This window comes from Acomys russatus, chromosome 6 (genome assembly GCF_903995435.1).
Source record: "Acomys russatus chromosome 6, mAcoRus1.1, whole genome shotgun sequence".
NCBI classification, from domain to species: Eukaryota; Metazoa; Chordata; class Mammalia; order Rodentia; family Muridae; genus Acomys; species Acomys russatus.
In genome coordinates, this window is record NC_067142.1 from 9,304,590 (window position 1) to 9,322,893 (window position 18,304).

The 18,304-nt window shown below is 36.8% G+C and overlaps 1 protein-coding gene across 1 annotated transcript in view; it reads right to left on the reverse strand.

Annotated features, from left to right (window-relative positions):
- Window positions 1–451: 451 nt before the first annotated feature.
- The window catches only part of LOC127190912 (contactin-associated protein like 5-1-like), a 721,994-nt gene continuing 704,141 nt past the window's right edge, over window positions 452–18,304 (reverse strand). Inside the window, exons 22-24 of the mRNA XM_051148186.1 lie at window positions 8,331–8,549; window positions 4,516–4,587; window positions 452–648 (exon numbers count right to left, since the gene is read on the reverse strand). Coding sequence (XP_051004143.1) covers window positions 452–648; window positions 4,516–4,587; window positions 8,331–8,549 — 488 coding nt within the window. The remainder of the gene's footprint in view (window positions 649–4,515; window positions 4,588–8,330; window positions 8,550–18,304) is intronic.

An 18,304-nucleotide genomic window follows, 5' to 3' on the forward strand; every position in this document is an offset into this window, starting at 1 on the left:
TCTTCTGCTCTCAATCCACAGTACCTAACAAAATGTATGGGACAAGGACAATGTTAAGGGCAAACACTAGGGAATTCAAGTCTGATGGAAGTTGGTGAGACTAAGTGCCTGAGAAACTAAAGAGTGAAGTTTAGAAATTGGACTATAAACATGAAATGTACATGTGTGTACATGTGTCTCTTCCTGGTTTACAATAGTGAGGTCTGTGTCTCCAGTGGTCATTATCACAATGACACATATATGAGTGGACTACAGTAGCCACAGCTACATTATATTCCTGAGCTGGGTCAAGGAGATAAGTGCTCACAGTCAATGTATACATGTTACAAAAAAAGGAATAGTAAGAATGGCAAAGGAAAGAATACGAACGTCTAAATTACAAGACAGAGAAAGAAGAAAAAAATAGTGGGGAAATGTCACAATGAAGACTACCATGTGACCTTCTGGCAGCTCAGATGAAGTATTCCCGTTTGCATTCGTTGGCTGTGTTTTGCAAGTCAATTTCATTTCTAAAGGAACTGTCTAAATTTTCTGGATATTCCTTCTCCTTCATGTGATTGGTAAGGTGTGACTGCTTATGCTGATAGAGGAAGCGGGTCACGATTCCGATGACACAAAAAGTGATAAAAGCAACCACTGCTATGATACCTGTAGGAAAAAAGGAAGAAAGAAGAAAGATATCACTTAGAATATTCAGTCTAGACAAGGAGAGGCTTTGGAAAAATAAAAACCAACACACAAACAAATCTACTGTATATCCAGAAATAAAGACCTGCTCAGAAGCCCTTGTCTTACAGTTTCTACAAAAATTCTTTTTTTTAAAGTTTTTATTAATTTATTCTTGTTACATCTCAATGGTTATCCCATCATGTGTATCCTCCCAGTCTTCCCTCCCTCCCATTTTCCCCTTATTACCCTCCCCTATGACTGTTCCTGAAGGGGATATCCTCCCCCTGTATATGTTCATAGGGTATCAAGTCTCTTCTTGGCAACCTACTATCCTTCCTTTGAGTGCCACCAGGTCTCCCCACTCCAGGGGATATGGTCAAATATGGGGCACCAGAGTACGTGTGAAAGTCATATCACACTCTCCACTCAACTGTGGAGAATGTTCTGTCCATTGGCTAGATCTGAGTAGGAGTTTAAAGTTTACCGCCTGTATTGTCCTTGGCTGGTGCCTTAGTTTGAGCGGGACCCCTGGGCCCAAATCTGCCTATCATAGTGTTCTCCTTGTAGGTTTCTAGGACACTCTGGATCCTTCTACTTTGCTATTCTCCCATGCTTCTCTCATCTAGAGTCCCAATAGGATGTCCTCCCCTCTGTCCCAGTTTCCTGGTAAATGAAGTCTTTCATGGGACATGCCCCTTGAGCTAGTATGCAGATATAAGTGAGTATATACCATTTGATTCTTTCTGCTTCTGGGTTAACTCACTCATGATCATTTCTAGCTCAATCCATTTATCCACAAATTTGGGGAATTCCTTTTTTTTTAATAGCTGAGTAGTATTCCATGATGTAAATGTACCAAAGTTTCTTTATCCATTCTTCTACTCTACAAAAATTCTTACAAACCCACTTCCAAGAGAAAATGGCTATTCCTTTTAGACGGTTATGTTGATGATCAAAGGACAAATATGGGGTTAGAACAACAAGGACCAAACTCAGATTTCAGAGATTATAAATAAACCAAGCCTTGCCAACAATTCCTTGGCTGACCCTCATTTGTCTCTCTATTTTTCTGTCTGTATATCTTTCTCCCCCCCTTCTCTCTCTCTCTCTGTGTGTGTGTGTGTGTGTGTGTGTGTGTGTGTGTGTGTATGTGTCTGTGTGTGTCTGTGTGTCTGTATGTGTATGGCTGCCAAAGCAATTGTGTTAATATCAAAAGACAATGTTCAGTAATATGTCTTTGCTTTCCACATTTTTTTTGGAGAGAAAAGCTCTCTGGCTATTTCTACCATTTCACCATCCTTAGCTGCAAAGAGAGACGAAATTAGGCAACATACACACAAACTCAATAGCAACACAACACTGAAGTTTTGGTCATGAAAATGATTTTATTTCTAATAAATTATAAATTTTTCCACACTTCACATTGCCTAAGTTGTCTAACTAGTGAAAAAGTACCTATTTTAGAAACTTTTTGCTGATTAGTGTTCAGGCTTGCCAAGAATTCCTTGGTCTAAATGCCACTATGTGAATAAATATCAGAAAGTTAAATATATAGAGACATCTTTCACCAATTTTTTAAAAACAGTTTTGACATTAACTAACATCACTTATATTTGTAATATTTTCTAAACTCATTTTGTAACATATCTCCCTAATATTTTAAAATAAAGCAAATATAATAGCAAAGTGTTGGTCTATTTGGGGTAGTAATGAATGACTCTGAAACATGATCTGTCGCTTTAAAATTTGGTAGAGGAACAACTAAAGCATTAACTTGTGGAGTAGATTCTCTATTCACTTTTTGTCCTATCATACTTATATATTTCTATATTCCCCTTCTTTCTTTTCAACCCCTATCTACAAACCTAAGAATGAAAGATAAAGAAAAGAGTGCAACCTTGTTTTCTCTCTAAATAAGACCAATAATAGCTTATAACCAACTCCAAATGAAAATAACCCTCTACAGCCCAACAAAGCAACCAAATCCCAACCCAACTCCCCTTATAGGAAATGGGGTGTCATTCTCTTAAGGTTTCTTCCAGCTGACTTGGAATGAGTAATACCTTTGTAGAGATCCAAATAAAATTGGGGAAAATGTTTAAACAAGCTAGATTTTTTTATCTTGATTGATGTTTTAAGTTCATAGTGATGAGATAGGATTCATATTGATTTACATTCAGAATTTTAGATGCACCATGATAGGAAAGATGTTTTCTTCAAGGTTGGAAAATACTAATAGCCAAAACACTATGAATATAACATTTATATACTTCCTGATTGTTTCATGGGCATTCTTGCTGTAGGTAGTTTATTGTATATATGTATAATAATATAAATGTTTATATAAAAATATAAAATATGGGAAAATGTGGTAGAGGTTCTCTCTTTATTACTGTTGGCTTGGAGGGGTTATTGGAATCTTGAAGCTGGACATGATTCCCAGGATCTACTGTAGGGCTTTGGTAACCTCCCCACTGTACTCTCTGAGAGACTCAATGGATCTTGCAGGCTGTCAGAACCCAGTCTTTCCATATCAAATGAAAACTTACAGGAATAGAAAGAATTTCACATTTTTCAATGGCATTCACTGATTTCAAAAAATATAAAGCTCAATCCTCTTCCCTGGAGAAGGCATTCAGAGCACATTTTTTTTATTAAATTTTATTATTCACATTATATCACAATTGTTATCCCCTCACTTGTATCTTCCTGTTCTTCCCTCCCTCTCTGTTTCACCCTATTCCCCTCCCCTAGACCTGTGACAGAAGTGGACCTCATCCCCCACAATATGACCACAGCCTATCAGGTTTCATGAGGATAGCCTCCTTCCCCTTGGGTATTTTAAGGATGTCCCTAAAGGAAGGATGTGGTTCTTCTTCTATGTAATGCTACTATAGTAGAGTCTGCCCATAGCCATCCTTTTTTAGGAACCAGTTTCTATGCTGCTACCACTGTCTGAATTCCTGTCTCCCTCCTACTCTAATTCTAGGAAGGGAGTAACCGTATCTCTCACCCAGTATCTTTATACTTAGTATAGATCTGACCCAGAATCATAGCTAATTAAATAGAAGTGAAATGAATGACTCCTGCTGACTTTTAAAGAACTCCATCTGGTGTGGATTCATTCCTCTCAGCTGCCAGAATGCAGGGGTGAGACACTTGCTAGGGGTATACCTCATCAGTGGAAACAGATTTCTACATCTCAGGCATCTTAAATTAAGCCAAACATGAAAGAGATTCCACAGGGAAATACCCACACAGAAACACCAATCTACTGCAGGTATTAGACTAGCTGAGACAGAAAAAAGAGTAGGGTAGGGTGAGGCCAACAGTTAGCTCAGAAAGAGTAAAGAAAGAGAATGTGGTGGGGTGTGAGCTATAAGCTGATCAGGCAAGCTCTATATGTATAACCTGCTGGACTACTGGATTTGGAACTTCAGTCATGTAGGCTTCATACTGCTCATTAGCTCTAACCTAAATCACTTGGTAAATGATAATTGAAATTGAGCACAGCTCTATCCATCTGTATGCCTTAATGTGACTTCTTTCCGTACATGATTTTATTGGTCTGTTTTGTTTTTGCTTTAGAAGAAACAGCTGGATGCAATGAACAAGATGCAGGCTGCCTGAGTGTAAGTAAATACTCCAACTTTTGGCTTAGAGCTCAACGGCCTGCTAAAGTTGAGGCAGAATGAAGCTATGGAGTTGCTGGCACTGGAGGAGCTGCACAGAGAATGCCTGATTCTAGATGTTGGAACATCATGGGAAAGGAAGATTTCAGATAACTTTCTGCAGAGAACAGGATCATAGATATCTTCCCTGCTTTCAGTAACAAAGACAGGTTACCTCCAATGACTGCTGAGTCACTTCGTACAGCATTAGTGAGTGGTTCACGCTCGTCTGTCTTCCCAAAGGGATCTACAAAGAGGAAGAAACACAAAACTTAAACTCCACTGTTCTCTCATCTACATGGAGGGAATATGCAATACACATTTATAAAGCATAATAAGATTACTACTGTGAGATGTGAACTAGAATTTTAAAGGAACTGAAGGAAATAGTATTAAAAATGATGACCAGAGTTCAATTCTAGAACCTACATTAATAGCTAAATTCTGGGACTGCAATCTGTAATCCCAGCAAAGGTGTAGCTGGTCTCTCTTACATGTTTTGTGACATGTATACACACATGTTATAAAAATTTAAAGTTGTCCAGTCCAGATAAAATTACTCTCCCCCTTCCTATACAAGCTTTTCTGATTATGAGGTTTTTGTTTTGTTTTGTTTGTTTTGCTTTTGTTTGTTTGTTTGTTTTTGTTTTTGTTTTTCTTTAAAAAGACTGTAAAAGCTTTCTCATGATTGTGGTTTTCAACGCTGATTTTGAAACCATGTCTCTGGTGCCAGTAACTGTTGCCTGAAAAATAAGCATTTTGCTCCACTAAAAAAAATTGATGAATACATTGTACCTCTTACAACCCGTAACCTTATGACTTCATTAGCTTGTAAGTAAGTTGTGAGATAATCTTGAGCTAGGTGAAAGTGGTGGCTGACCCATATACCTCCAGTCATCCCCCCCCCACCAGCCTTCTGCTTTGCTGGAAAATTCTAAGTAATTACAGCTGCCTTGTACTCCAAACACACTTTTAAATGTTCTTCACCCACCTTCATCTGACAAAGGTCTAATATCCAAAATATATAAAGAACTCAAGAAATTATACACCACAAAACCAGATAACCCAGTTGCAAAATGGGGCTTGAAACTTAACAGAGAATTCTCAACAGAGGAATATCTAATGGCCGAGAAACACTTAAAGAAATGCTCTTCCTCATTAGTCATCAGAGAAATGCAAATCAAAATGACACTGAGATTCCATTTTACACCCATCAGAATGGCTAAGATCAAAATCTCAAATGACACCACATGTTGGTGAGGATGTGGAGAGAGAGGAACACTCCTTCATTGCTAGTGGGAATGCAAACTAGTACAGCCATTTTGGAAAGCTATCTGGCACTTTCTCAGAAAAATGGGAATAGGGCTTCCTCAAGACCCAGCTATCCCACTCCTTGGAATATACCCAGAAAATGTCTTCCTTGCCTCAATGTACTCTTCATCTGCAAGAGAACCCTATTCTACTGACAAAGACAGCCAAAAGAATGGAAAGAATTGGCACCTCAGAGTAGCCCTCACTAGGGGAGCAGCTGCCCAGTGTGTACTCCTAACCTCTGAGCCATTGCTTTAGTACAATTTATTTTTCTTTTGTGATAGGGTTTTATATATACCAGGCTGCAGTTTAACTTGCTATATAGTAGAGGATGACCTTTAACTTGCCATACAATGGAGGATGGGAGAAAGAAGGAATAGGAAAAGGAGAGACAGAGAGATAGAAATACAGGAATGGAAGGAAATAGAGAGATGGAAAGGGAGGGGTAAAAGGAAGAAAATAGAGAAGGAGATGATAGGGAGAGAAGAAAAGAATGGGGAAAGAAATAGGGAAAGACAGAGGTGAGTGAAGGGAAGAAGATAGGAAAACTTAGAGAGGAAGACAGGAAGGAGACAGAATCATAGGGAAAGAGAAAGAGACAGAGGAAAAATTGTGAGTCAAGAACTAAGAGGGAACCTTCTGGTTCCTTACCATTCTCAGTGCTCCAACAGGAGTCCAAAATTGAGTCCCAGCATCTGTCCTGACCTCCTCTAGGTGAAGTTTCTCAGTGTACATATATGTTGGTCTAATATCCACTTATAAATGGGTACAGTAATATGTGTCTTTCTGGGTTTTGGTTACGTTACTCAGGATGATCATTTCTAGTTCTGTCCATTTGTCTGCAAATTTCAAGATTTCTTCATTTTTGATAGGTTACTAGTATTCCATTTTGCAAATGTATCACAGTTTCTTTATCCATTTGTCAGTTGAAGGATATCTAGGTTGATTTCAGATTCTGGCTATTATTAATAAAGCTGTATGAATATAGCTGAGCTAATGTCCTTGTTCTATGGTAGAGCATCTTTTGAATATATGCCCAGCAGTGGTACAGCTAGGTCTTGTGGTTGCAGTATTACCAGTTTTCTGAGAATGCACCAGATTGATTTCCAAAGTGGTTATACATTTTCACTTTTACCAGCAATGGAGGAGGGTTCTGCTTTGTCCACATCCACACCAGCATGTGCTGTCTCATGAATTTTTTATCTTATCCATTCTAGTAAGTGAAAGAGGTGATCTAAGAGTAGATATTATTTGTATTTCCCTTAAGACTAAGGACATTGAGAATTTCTTTAGGTGTTTCTTGGCCATTTGTTGTTCCTTCATTGAGAATTCTCTGTTTACTTTTGAACCCCTTTTTCAAAAATTTTTATTATATTTATTTTTTAGATATAAATTTATATTATTATACATAAATAAGCTACATACAGCAAGAAGAACCACTGTAGCATTTGTGGCATTATCTTGATTTCTTAACTGAGGTAAGAAGAATTGCCCCCTGTGGTTGGCACCATGTCCTGGATCAGATCCTGAGCTGTATAAATGAAGAATGCCCTGAATACTGGCATGTATACATCATTTTCTGCTTCCTGATCATAAGTGTGATGTGACAAGTGACTTCAAATTTCTGTAATCTACAATGGACTGTACAATTGAACGGTGAAGCAGAATAAACTCTTCTTAAATTTTCTTAAGAGTGTTCTTTGCTATTCTCCCTAGCGTCTCTCATTTAGAGTCCCAATAGGATGTCTTTCCCTCTGTCCCAGTTTCCTGGTAAGTGAAGGCTTTCGTGGGACATGCCCCTTGGGCTAGTATGCAGATATAAGTGAGTATATACCATTTGATTCTTTCTGCTTCTGGGTTAACTCACTCATTATGATCATTTCTAGCTCAATCCATTTATCCACAAAGGATACAGAGGGTCCTAGAAATCTACAAGTAGAACAATATGATAGGCAGATTTGGGCCCAGGGGTCCCGCTCAAACTAAGGCACCAGCCAAGGACAATACAGGAGGTAAACTTTAAACCCCTTCCCAGATCTAGCCAATGGTCAGAATATTCTCCACAGTTGAGTGGAGAGTGTGATACGACTTTCTCACGTACTCTGGTGCCTCACATTTGACCATGTCCCCTGGAGGGGGAGACCTGGTGGCACTCAGAGGAAGGACAGCAGGTAGCCAAGAAGAGACTTGATACCCTATGAGAATATACAGGGGGAGGTAATCCCCCCCAGGAACAGTCATAGGGGAGGGGAATAATGGAAAAATGGGGGGGGGGGGGAGTAATGGGAGGATACAAGGGATGGGATAAACATCGAGATGTAACAAGAATAAATTAATAAAAAAAAGAGTGTTTTTTGTTTGTTTTTGTTTTACAAGACAGGGTTTCTCTGTGTAGCCTTGACTATCCTGGACTAACTTTGTAGACCAGGCTGGCCACCAACTCACAGAGATCAACCTGCTTCTGCCTTCCAAGGGCTGGGATTAAAGGCGTGAGCTACCATACCTGGCTCAGAGTGTTTTATAAATACAGATATGACCCACGATAAGCCCCTTAAAATTCATACACCTATAATCATCCAAGGCAAAGAGCTGAGTCCTATCAGCCAACGCTTTATCTCTATAAGACAGCAGAAATGGTACTAGATATGGAAACTCAGGGAAGCATGCTCTGGGAGGTACCTGATGTAGAATGGACAGTGGTCACTGCATCTACAGGAGAGTCCAGCATGGAGCCACAGCTGGATTCTGTCAAGGCCCCTTGAACAGTCACAGGTGCAATGCTGGCATGGCGGAGGGCTGCCTTCAGTGGTGGTATGTGATTGTATTGGACTGAAGAAAGGCATCCAACAAAACCCAAGGTGTTTGCTCCAGCAACTTCTGGGTCCAATCCAAGAGTCTCTGAAATGAGTAAAAAGAAGCACATGCCACATTTTTAAGAATAGATTCTTTTCCTTGACTATTAACTAAAATGGCTGACTCACTTGTTATTTCTCTGAATAAGGAAACTCCTCACCTATCTCTCTCACACTTCTCAGCTACATATTACCTGCAGGTATCAAAACATCATTCAGCCATATCACATGTACAAGGCCTATGACTACCTCTGCTTTGGAACAAAATATTTTAAGCTTCAAATTTTTCATCCATGTATTTTATGAAATGTAGAAAGAGTCATTTACTTCTATCATATTCTAATCAAACCCTCTCTATTTGAAAGAACTGTATCTCTGTTCCAATCACCATTTATGTGTGGATGCAGATGATTATCGCAAACAAGTCACAATGTTCATTACAACATTTGATTCACAACTGTAAAAAGAGAAAAATGATAATAAGGAAACAATTGGATTAGAAATGAAATTGGGTCTAACAGACGTGTATCATGCTTGATGTCTCAAGAAAGCTGAGTAGACTGAGTGGGTAAACATTTCTACCTGCATCAGTTCTCCTCATCACACTGATTGGCACTAACTAGGGAGATGGCTTTTGGCTATGAACATATTCAAATGTCTAGAGTATTTTTTATTCTCTATAAGAGATGAAGATGCAATCATTTGTGATTCACAGCAAGATCAAATGTCTCATTTTCTTAAAGACATCCCATTCCTTTTTTAAAAGAGGTCATTTGAGCAAATTGCTATGATGCAATTACATAAAACTGCAGTGCATAATGAATTCATATTTTTCTTAAGGTATAATAGTTTCAACATAACTAGATGGCTCAACTGGTTATTTTATTATGAAAAGCCTTTTAGTTTTTGGAAGAGGTCAAGGAATTTTCCTACTTACTAGCACATATTATAATTTTATTTTGATTCATAAATGGTCAAGTAGTTCCTTCTTTGAACTCTAAGCTAACATTACGCTAAGGGAATTAAGGAAAAGATGTAAGGGTGGAAAATGAAACACTAATAGCTCATAGTAATTCTTGTCTTCCTATATCTCCTCTAATTCTTTTAAAAGCAATTTTTATTATATTTCTATTTTAAAATATTCACTTATATTATTAGACACACATATAATAAATGTCATACAGCAAAAACTACAAAACAATCAGGAATTAAGTAATTATATTTGTATTTGGCAACCTTGAAGAAAACATTTTTTCTATTTTGGTGAGTCTAAAATTCACAGTCAAAATCACTATCTATCATATCTCATCTCTATCAACTTAAAACATCTATCTTGACAAAAAAAATCTTAACTCCTAAACAACTAAGCTTATTTGTAAGGCTAAACTATTGTGTTCACCCTATCAGAGACATGAGAAGAAATAAAACTTAATTACCTGAGTAAACCAGAAGTGCAGATTAGCACCCTCCAAAACGAAAAAATGACAGAGACAGTTTGCTGCCCGAGCAGTCACCCAAAACTCTCTGTAAGAGTGCAATATCATCTTCAGTCTTTGTGCCCAATATATCTGACAGATGTATTTGTGACAGAAGAATATCAAGTGTCTGAGAAGCACTAAGAAATGCTCAACATCCTTTGTCATCAGTGAAATGCAAATCAAAATGTCTCTGAGATTCCATCTCACATCTATACAAGTGGCTAAGATAAAAAAATTCAAGTGAAAGCACATGCTGTCAAGGATGGGAAGAAAGGGAAACACTCCTCCACTGCTGGTGGGAGTGCAAACTTGTACAACCACTTTGGAAATCAATCTGGAATTATCTTGGAAAATTGAGAATAATTCTACCTCAAGACCCAGCCATGCCTCTCCTGGGAATATACCCTAAAACTGATCCACTATACAACAAGGACATTTGCTCAACTATGTTCATAGCAGCCTTGTTCATAATAGTGAAAATATGAAAACAACCTAGATGTCCCTCTATGGGATCAAGAACTATAGTTAATTTACACAATGGAATACTATTCAGCTATCTCCTGTAATTCTTTTAAAAAAGATTTATTCTTATCCCCCTCTTTCTTTAACTATGTTGAGTATGTGTGTGTGTGTGTGTGTGTGTGTGTGTGTGTGTGTGTTTCTGAGTCTGAACATACCATGTGTTTGTGTGTGTGTACCTGTAGAGGACAAAAGAAGGTGGCAGACTGACTGAAGCAAAATTTTCCTTTGTGGCTAAAGGGAATAAAACTAAGGTCTTCTGGAAGAGCAGCAAATGTTCTTACCAGGGAGCAATCTCTCCCGTCTCATTAATTTTTGTCTTCATCTTGCTTTTTCCCTCCTACATCCACAAAAAGTTTGTCATTTGTATATTTTATTTGCAAAACTATTAATGACATATATAACTTCATGTGGCCAGTATAACACATTGCTGCAAGTTTAAATAACTTAAATTTCTTAAGTTACAAACTCATTATCTTTCAAGTCTATATGTTGGAAGTTTGGTAGCATTCATGAGCTTCAAATTTAGGAGTTAGAATGGCCAGGTTGTGAATCCTTTAGGGGAAATCATGACATACCTTTTTCATGTCTATGTCTTACAGCCTTCACTCATGTCCTAGTTTCCTTTGGATTTGTTTGTGGTAAGCAATGCTGTTGCTTTCCCTGTGCCCCTTTTCATACCTATTTTAATATATGAGTATCTTCCTTAACTCTCTATTTTATTCAAAATGATTTGAAAGAATCTGGACTGAGGAGCTTGCTCAGCCATTAAAATGATTGCCAAGTCAGGTATATAGCCACTGATTAGTGGATAGTGAAAGGTGGAGTTAGCCACCAATTGGTAGTGAAAGAAGGTCAAAATTATAGCTCATAAATGAAAAAGAAGCAAAAGTCAAGAGAAGGGAAGTATAAACTTAAATGACATTTTTGTATTGAGAAATTTCAAAGCAGTGGAAAGTGATGTTTCATAGAACTATGCCTTGAGGTTCTAAGCCAAACATGCTACTTCTCCTTGTGAGAGATCACTAAAATGAAGCCTTCATGATCCAAGGAGGGTATCACATAGAAGTTGTTACAAATAAAAGCTCTTTGTACAAAAATAGGCATATAGAGAAAGTGGGTGAAATTCTAGAAAATAACACTCTTTCTTTAAAAGAAGGTTGTATGAAATAGTCTTATTCCTGGGCAGGAGTTTATTTGAGACACATATTAAGACTGCAAACCACATAACTTTCAGAAAAAGAATAAAAAGGAGAAGACTTTCTAAGTAGGCAAGGAAATTTATGATAGGGCTCAGTGGGTTCAAAATGCTTTTGTTTATAATATATGTATGATCACCCAAGTTCTATCTGAAAACCTCACACTTCCTAGGGAGGGTGGGAATAGGAAGATAAGAGAGAGTGGATTATAGTCAGTAGGAAATGTGAATAAATAATCATATAATAACATTTTTTAAAAAATGAGAGTCAAATGCATGATGAGTGTATGCATGTATATGTGGGCATGTACACTCACACAGACACACCAATAATCGTAAGTTAACAGTAAATAAGTAAATAAATATAATAAGTAAATAAATAAATATAACAACAGATTGTTAGAGGGAACAGGTAGTTATTTATCTGATTCTTACAAAAATCGAGTAGTTAAACAAAAACAAACAAAATAAAAGAAAACTTATAAAGGACATTTTAAAATATTTTTATCTCTTGGACTATTATAAACTTGTATGTAGTTAAGAATAATTACTTCATCCAAATAAATGAAAAGATATACATTTTCAGTATTTGTCACCCAATGAGTAACCACTACAATACATAGTAAAGTTCATTTACTTTTCAAAGATTTTATTTTCACTTTTAAATCTCTGTATATGTATGTTTGTATGTGCAGATAGGTACAGTGCCTACAGAAGCCAGAAGATGTCATCAGATCTCCAGAAGTTGTTGTGATATAATTTTACATAAAATATGGAATAAAGATATTACAGTAAGAAAAACTGAAATATTTGGTCAATATTTCACAATTCACTGAACTCTGTCTTAAAAATGTGATATTTTAAATGTATTTATTTCAGTGCTTAGAATATCATTGAACTGGACTCAGAGTTAGCTAGGTGAGAGAATGACTTAAAGTCCGGATGGAGAAATAAAATCAAAGGCAAGTGTAACAGATATAGTGTCTTCTCACACGCATGCAGCATGGAGATCTAACCTCCCCCCCCAAATATACCAGTTTCATGTGGGAGAAATAAAATCAAAGGCAAGTGTAACAGATAGTGTCTTCTCACACGCATGCAGCATGGAGATCTAACCCCCCCCCCAAATATACCAGTTTCATGTGGGAGAAATAAAATCAAAGGCAAGTGTAACAGATATAGTGTCTTCTCACACGCATGCAGCATGGAGATCTAACCCCCCCTCACAAATATACCAGTTTCATGTGGGAGAAATAAAATCAAAGGCAAGTGTAACAGATATAGTGTCTTCTCACACGCATGCAGCATGGAGATCTAACCTCCCCCCCCAAATATACCAGTTTCATGTGGGAGAAATAAAATCAAAGGCAAGTGTAACAGATAGTGTCTTCTCACACGCATGCAGCATGGAGATCTACCCCCCCCCAAATATACCAGTTTCATGTGGGAGAAATAAAATCAAAGGCAAGTGTAACAGATAGTGTCTTCTCACAAGCATGCAGCATGGAGATCTAAACCCCTCCCCCAAATATACCAGTTTCATGTGCTGTTCCCAAGATCTCCTAATATACATGACCTCTATCCAAGCAAAGAGAACCACAACGGTTTTTTTCAGAACACATGTACTGCTTTGGAAATCATGGGATTCTACCAAGGAAAAACTGGATTTCTAACTGCCTTTTTGGGAACAATCTGAGTTCATCTCTATGAATACACTTTAAATACTAACAAATAACAGCTTCTCATTCCCCTTCAAGTTCCACTCCTTCCCTGTAATGGTAATGGGAAACTATATTAGGAAAGCCACTGATACAATACCGGAAGGACACTGGTGGACCTGAGCAGATAAATTTTATTTTTGTATAGATGGCCTCCTTTCTTATTTCCAAGCTTTTACATTATCCATTGTTAGACAATGGTCATTGTACTTGCCACAAAAGAGAGGGAAAATAACACCTCGAAATCTGAGCTGGTGTCCATAAATATATTTTGTTGAATAATATATTTGTTTACATGTTCTTATATACATTTATGTTGCCCAACGTTATATAGCTACATGTTACGAAGAGGTTAAATTAATGCATCCATTATGGTTGGGGAGGTGGCTTTATAGATATGAATGTCTATTATACATGCTTAAATACTCATGTTTGAATTCCCAAAGCTCACATAAAAGAAGCTGGACTTGACAGCCTGTACCTATAACATAAGAATTTCAGGGCTTTCTGGGCAGATTCTGGGAGGTCTTGTGATAGTTAGTGCAATATATATCAAGATTTTCATTCATTGAAAGACTGCCTCAATGACATGGTGTAATATAAAGGATAGCAACTGATATCCTTCTCTGGCCTCTGCATGCCTATTTGAGTAAACACACACATACACACACACACACACACACACACACCACATATGTGTGCGTCCATATATGAATATCTCATACTCCCTTCTTTATCTGATAATAAGAATACTTATTGTATATTCTTTTAGTTCTCTCAAATGAAGAACACATTCTCCTTCTGCACATATTTATTAATCCATTTGCTTGTTTGAGACAGATTCTCAGTAGACAGTTCAAGCTAGCTTGAAAGAGAATTCTACTGCTATACCCTCCAACGTGTTCACATGATAGGAATGTGACAACCCATGTCTCTCACAGCATATTTTTCCTAACTGTAATTACACTAACTACAATAGAATTCCTGAACTTACTCCCCATCACCAATTTTGAGTCTTAACATCTCCCCATAGTAATTTCATGTAATTAAGTGTAGAGTTAGACATGTTATTATTTTATTGCTTTTATTATTTGTTGGCATAGTCAAGAGTTCTGGGGGCACTGCATGACAAAGTGCTCATGCTCAGATGACCAAGCATCTTTACCATGTATCCTCTGGTCACTGCTTGACAAGCTCTGGTGTCCAAACAACCAGGTGTCCTAAAGACACTTTTTTGACAAAGTTGCAGTGTCTAGATGTTATGGATGGATTATTTTTTGCTCATGGTAAATATTTCTGTTAAATTCCTTCTCTCCAAAGGCTAAAATTGGAATAATGTAACAAAACTCGGTATTATTAAAAAATAATAAAATTAATGGAAACTCCTTGGGGAAAACAGCTATATACAAAACTGAGGCTTCCATAGAATCCACTTAGAATTATTATTAGATTATTAATGAATGGTATTAGTAAACATGAGAAAGGATTTAAGAAATTTGTTAAAGAAGAAAAATATAGGGAAAGTTTAGAAGCTGACAAACTGTAATTGAATCACTGGGCTTTCTTTTTTAAATTTTATTAATTTATTCAGATTACAACACAATTGCCATCCCATCACTTGTATCCTCTCATTCCTCCCTCCCTCCTGCTTTCGCTTTATTCCCCTCCCCTAGGCCTATGACTGAGTGGGACCTCCTCCCCCACTATATGGTCATAGGCTATCAAGTCTTATTTTGTTATCCTGCTTATTCTTTTTTTGAGTGCCACCAGGCTTCCCCACCAAGGGGAAGTGGTCAAATATGGAGCACCAGGGTTCATGTCAAAGTCAGTCACCAATCTCCACATAACTGTGGAGAATGTCCTGTCAATTGGGTAGATCAGAGTAGGGGTTCGATGTTTACTATTGTATTCCTGTCCAAGCAATTTTTATTTGTAAAGCTGAACATGAAAGGCTTTACAAATTAAATATTGCTTGGACAAGAAAATATTTTTATCAGACTGTTGTTGATAGACCTTGGTACCATCTTGAATGCAAAATGAATGGCTTTAGGAACCCTGTTCCTTACAGGATGGCAATAAAGAAGGAAATCTTATTGAAAGAAGGGTTCATGACAGGGACTTGGGAAGACATGTCAGAATAGGTTTTTTTCTGAAATAGTAGGAATATAGCACCTTTGCTAAATAAGGAGTTACACAATATTTTAAGAATCAAAGAAAAGAAATGATGATATTATGTCAAATATAAAAGAAATATAGAGGATGGAGAGAAAGAATTAAACAAGTGTCAGAGAAATTTTACTTTTGTAGAAAGATAAGTTTGAGGGCACAGGTAATGGGAAATAACTTCTGATTCTCTTAATTCTGTGCCATGCTGAAACAGGATCAAATTCATATAGGTATCCTGTCCAGCATTTCTGTTACCATAAGACTTTTTGACTCCGATCTTAAGGAAGAAAACATTGAATTGGAAGAGAAATGACTTTATCATAATGTTAACTTTTAGTCCTTAAAAACATCTGTTGTTTGCCTGTTTTGTTTCTCTTGTTTCTATATGCTTATGTAACCACAAAAGACTTAAAATTATGTAATCAATAATAATTTGTTGTGTAAATAAATTCTGCAATATACGCAGGTTGTCAGAGCATGTTAAGTCATGTCTAGATGAGCTTCCTCTATGTCCTTCTCTCCTGAAAAAAAAAACTGCATGGTGTCCCACATCTGATTCTTTCCTCATAGGTTCTCCAACAACCTTTCTTCAATCCCTTCTCTCATCAGTGCAGGATGCTGGAAGTTTGACAATTCCAAACTCATTTGCTTAATTGTGATATCCCTTCAATATATCAAAGAATTTAAATGCAAGTGTTGATATACTTATTGGAAAATTTCACATCATAATTATTTGCCATTTAATAAATGTTAATCAAACTTTGAATGATTCAGTTGATAACTTAGGTAACTTATGACTAACTTCTGTCATTCTGAAGATTTTATTCTTATTATTTTTATCCATGGTGTGTATATGTGTGTGTGTTGAATGTATGCCACCATTTTGTGAACATACTCTCAGAGACTAGAAGAAGGCATCAAGTCACTTATATTAGTTTTCAGCCACCAAACATGCATGCTGGTGACTGAATTCGGTGTCATTTGGAAGATCTATGGGTTATAACCACTGAGCCTTCTCTTCAGCCCCTTCTTGGGGCATTTTGAAACCAGATTTTCCATATCAATTTATGATGATTCCATAGGATTTGCAACACCAATGATATATGGAAGAAGCCAATCCTGGCCTGAATGAACAAGGGGCAACATAGTTGCAAGTTTTGACATGGAGACAGGAACATGGCTAATGCAGGAAAACTGTCTAGGCAGGTTTAGTTGAACTTTTTATTATTAAAAAAAAGTATGAGAAAAGGTCAGAAACTTGTTCAAAACAGACTCAGTTCTGCAATGTAATATGACATTTACTATATGTCAAAAGTCATTTATGATATTGAATCCCTTAATTCTAATAAAATGAGCTAGGAAGGGCTGTATGACCCTGACTTGTAAAAGTAAAGTCTTGTACCAAGATAAAATATGAATAAGGGAAAGTGTTATAAAGGTAGACATGAGCAGAGAATACAAGTAAAGTAGTTTTACCTCTTAAATTCACTATAGCTGAAGCAAACTGAAAATTTAACTGGACAAAATGTCCAGCATTAGGGCTAAGGAAATGGCTCATCCCTTACATGTGTTCAAATTCCCAATATTTACAAAAAGCTTGGGCGTGGTCATCTGGGACTGCATCTCTAGGAAGGGGGTAATGTACAGGTGGAAACATGAAAATTCCTGAGACTTGCTTGCCGACAGTTTGCTCTGGGTTCTTTGAAAGACTCTGTCTTAAGGAAATAAGTTGTATAAAGTTTTAGAGAAGGATGCTTATGCAAGCACTTGTCTCTGCATATGTTTACCATATCTCTAACAAGTAATGGTTATTAGTGATACAGCTTAAAGGAGAGAGAGATACCTGGCTATGAGATGACAGAAAGGAAAGTTAGACCATCAGGGGCAAGAGGTGACCTAGAAAATGAAATCTCCAAAGTAAAATTAATAAACTATGTTTCAGAATCTTTGTGCAAGCAAGGGCTGATATGAAGGGCTTTGGGTCCTTAGGCCATCCATTAAAGCAAAGAACCATACCAGTGAACATCTTCAAAATGGATGGTTCTCTCTCCTCCCCATGAAGATGGAAGGGGATGTGTTGTGGGGATATGAAATAAATTGAGGAATATATGTGTGTGGATATAAAAATATTTTATTGTATACATATATGAAATTCTCTAGGATATAGAAAAGTGAGATAATACAAAGATAAATTCTCTCTTGGTTATAATTAAAATAGAAATAGAATAGAATAGAATATATTATCATGTATAATTCATCGAAACTAAAAATAAGATTCCATTATCAATAACTTCAACCAAAAACTAAAATCCAGCTCTTGTTCTTACTCCATGTTCCCTTGTCATCTCTGGTGTTTGTAGCTCAGTTTCAAATCTCATTCATTACACTTAAATGTATTATTCAGTTATATTTGTTGTTCTTATCATATAAATTTTAAGTATTTCATTTTCTAACATTGGACCTTCTCTAAAATACTGAATTGCACTTGTCATTTAAAAAAATAAAGAAAGAAAGAACAAAAGGAAGGAAGGAAGAAAATGAAAAAGAGAAAACCATTTACATTTTAAAATATACAATTTGATAATTATCATATATAAGGCCCATGGTTCACAGTTCCAGAAGTACTAGTGTGATACAGCACTTTTCTATTTGAAAAAAGTCTTTACTGTAGGTATTTCTCTCAGACTCAGGACCTAAACGAAGCTCACAAGGCTCAGAAAAC